This window comes from Limulus polyphemus, unplaced genomic scaffold (assembly GCF_000517525.1).
Source record: "Limulus polyphemus unplaced genomic scaffold, Limulus_polyphemus-2.1.2 Scaffold561, whole genome shotgun sequence".
NCBI classification, from domain to species: domain Eukaryota; kingdom Metazoa; phylum Arthropoda; class Merostomata; order Xiphosura; family Limulidae; genus Limulus; species Limulus polyphemus.
In genome coordinates, this window is record NW_013666171.1 from 81,103 (window position 1) to 84,724 (window position 3,622).

Sequence of the window (3,622 nt, forward strand, 5' to 3'; positions counted from 1 at the left end):
TCCAATATTGGATACTGCTTATAGATGTATTTACACCACAACCATCTCTAGTAACCATGTCCAATATTGGATACTGCTTATAGATGTATTTACACCACAACCATCTCTAGTAACCATGTTCAATATCTGACACTGCTTATAGATGTATTTACACCACAACCATCTCTAGTAACCATGTCCAATATTGGATACTGCTTATAAATGTATTTACACCATAACCATCTCTAGTAACCATGTTCAATATCTGACACTGCTTATAGATGTATTTACACTACAACCATCTCTAGTAACCATGTCCAATATTGGATACTGCTTATAAATGTATTTACACCACAACCATCTCTAGTAACCATGTCCAATATTGGATACTGCTTATAGATGTATTTACATCACAACCATCTCTCGTAACCATGTCCAATACTGGATAGTGCTTATAGATGTATTTACATCACAACCATCTCTAGTAACCATGTTCAATATCTGACACTGCTTATTGCATGGGTATTAAAAATACCATTTGATTTGTAAACAAATTAAGAAGTCTGGAGAACATTTTAACTTTTAAGTGATTTATAACAACTTACAGAAGTTTATTTCGTGTCTTTGGATTTTGTTTAACCATTCAATTTGAGATATCTTTCTTAATAAACATCAAAATAAATACAAATCAATATGTCTAAAAATAATTTAAACATTTTCTTTTGTTACTTTTTTAAAGATATCGAGATAGTAGTTAATATTTTATCCAAAGCTGATAGTAGTTTCGTATGGTGTTTCCTAGTCCGGACACAGGGTGAGCATGTTTTGGTGTAACGGGGATTCGAACCCGCGACCTGCAAATTGCGAGTCGAGTGCCCTAACCACCTGGCCATTTGCAAACAATGGACAAGAAAGACGTATAAAGTACGTAATCAACATGATCCTGAATATGTTGGGTTTTGTTTTATTTCGACATTTTAGTACTTTTTAAATTTTGATATTTATTTATAAGCACCAAAAAAAAACAGTTCATTTTGAGCAAAACAAACATAAATCGAAACATATGCCCATCATATGGTTGCACATATACCTTGGAGGTTAAGTGATTAAGATTTAGATTTTTTTTTCAGACCTTTGCATCCGAGTAACCTTGTAACTACATTGCTTAACCTTTATGTTTTTTGTTGCTTTTTCCTCAATGGCGCTTACTTTTGCTGACGTAAGCACTTAAAAGATTAATCTCGTTCTATTGATTTTTAATGATTTCTGTTGGAAAATAATTGTTTAAGAAATATCACTCGCCTACTTTTGAGTCTTGAACAGAAAAGACAGTATGCTAGAGGTGAACGAACCGACTAGCCTTTTGTTTAAAAAGACTACTCAGCATTTTGAATATCTTGGAAGAGATTTTTGGCCGATAGACTGCAGAAATTTAGATACGCGAAGGATCTTGAAATGTTAATGAAATAATTTCGTATGTGATGATAACACTCAAATAGCTAAGAGCATCAACCTGAGCTCACACGCAGGGAAGCAACTCTCAGAAAAGCGCTTGTATTTAGTCCCACGTGGAATGATACGTTCATATTTTTGTGGATTAGTTTCGTTAAAAAGATTACTTTTCCTACGTCTACTATGTTAAAAGTTTTTTGCATTTCAAAACTGACTATTTTCATTTTTATAAGAAAAAAGTCACCAAAAGATAAAATATCACGCTCTTTGATGTTTAAATATTTTCTTGAGAAAACCATTGCAAAAAGATATGTTTATTGCAACATACAATTAATCTAGCAGTTTCCAAATAGATATCCTCAAAAACTAAAGCTACTGTGTGCATGAAATTATATGAAATTCTTAACCTTCTCTGCACATGTTCGGTCTATGATGCGCAAGGTGTTCTCTTTCATTGTGATTATATTTCTTTACTGATTACATTAACTACATGTAATCATAGACCAAAGATATCAGAAAATGCTAAATTGAAATGTTATATAAAAATATGATCAATTTATTTATACTTTGGGCACTCTTTACATAACTTCTCATCCCCAAAGGCGAATATTAACCTTTAGTCTGCGTTTCCTTTATGTTGGGGAAATTTCTGTGAAACATGTCTTCACTAGTTTTCAAAAGAAAACAGATACATTTCATTCTAGATTTTGTAATAATTATATGTGCAGCATCTAGTAAACACGGCTTATATACAGTTAGCTCATAATTTCAACTTTTTTGTACTAATGTGAACAAACTCACTATTTGGGCTACCATGTCACCACTCCAAACATTATCCAAATACTTTATTTTTTGTTGATTATTTTAATTTCCTATTAATCTGATCAAAATATATTCATTAGCCTTTTCTCATTATGATTAACTTTGATTATAAGGACAGTATTAGAATATCGGATGTTTCAGATTATGCCACAATGGTTATCTTAATGATAGAAACAAACGCAGGCGTTGTCAAATAAATTTATAATCTTGAAAACATAACCGTTGAATCAGCGTTTGTATAGATACATGTTTATTTTTAGAGTGGCCAATCTGAGACGTCCATTGTATGAGCTGTTGAATTCCAGTTCAGTGTATTATGCAATGATGTCGGGTTTACGAGTGTGGACGTGAAAGTGATCACCAGCAAATCTGTATTTTTTTTTTATGTGCTCTTGAAACTGCAATTTTATATTTGATAATTGTGTCTGTTCCATATGTACAGATTCAAACCACTGTTTCAGTGTAATTTCAAAGCTGTTGCCAATAAAATGTTAAGAATGACAATCATATCTTAGACTCATTGTTGTTCAATAATGTGCAGATCCAATAAGTTACAGTTTGAATTATAGAGCCGTGTTTTTTTAAATAAATTTGCTATAGACAACAACAACAACAAATTAGCATTAGGTAAAGAAAATCATTATTACTGAAGCATTGGATGCAATAATTACTGACATAGGAAAAGGAAAAATTCGTGCCTTCAGGGATTCTAAAAATAAGAAGAATTTACAGCTTTATTTGATATTCTATACCATAACAATTCCCATCTTAACACCAATAGCATAAAGTCATTTTATTCTAAAACAAAGAAATGTGCTGTGCTTCAAATACGACATAGCGTATTTGCAACTTGATACCAAAATGACAGAATGTATTTGTGAATTTTGCATATCCGGCTAAGTATCATAAGTCTTTTTAGATTATCATATTAAATTACAATATTTGAGAAAAAATACTAATTTATAATGATTCCTTAATTATACAATCTAATAATGAATCAAGAATACTAGAAATTATCAAGAACTTAAAAGAAGAAAGAAAATAGGATATTATGGATGTTCAGATTTCATAAAACCAGATTTTAGAAATAAACGAGAAGTTATCTTATTCCTGAAAACTCTCACAAACTTTAACTATAAGATTACACAGAGATTTGTCTTTTTCCTGGATATCCTATATTCGCAGATTCCTACATTCTACAAATTCTTTGGAATAGGTTGTACGAACATGTACATTTTCCATATATATCATATGAATTCTACGGATGTTACAAAGAGATCTGGTGATTGTGGATTTTACTGGTACCTAATGGTTATGTAAATTACTGCCTATATCATATACTTTATCTCATCCAATTTTAGTCTATAGT

General features: G+C 31.2%; 1 protein-coding gene across 1 annotated transcript in view; it reads left to right on the plus strand.

Annotated features, from left to right (window-relative positions):
• Positions 1–2,697, plus strand: part of LOC106459115 (potassium voltage-gated channel protein Shal-like) — a 53,085-nt gene extending 50,388 nt beyond the window's left edge. Inside the window, exons 6-7 of the mRNA XM_022385544.1 lie at positions 782–903; positions 2,514–2,697. Coding sequence (XP_022241252.1) covers positions 782–903; positions 2,514–2,604 — 213 coding nt within the window. The 3' untranslated portion in view covers positions 2,605–2,697. The remainder of the gene's footprint in view (positions 1–781; positions 904–2,513) is intronic.
• Positions 2,698–3,622: the final 925 nt, after the last annotated feature.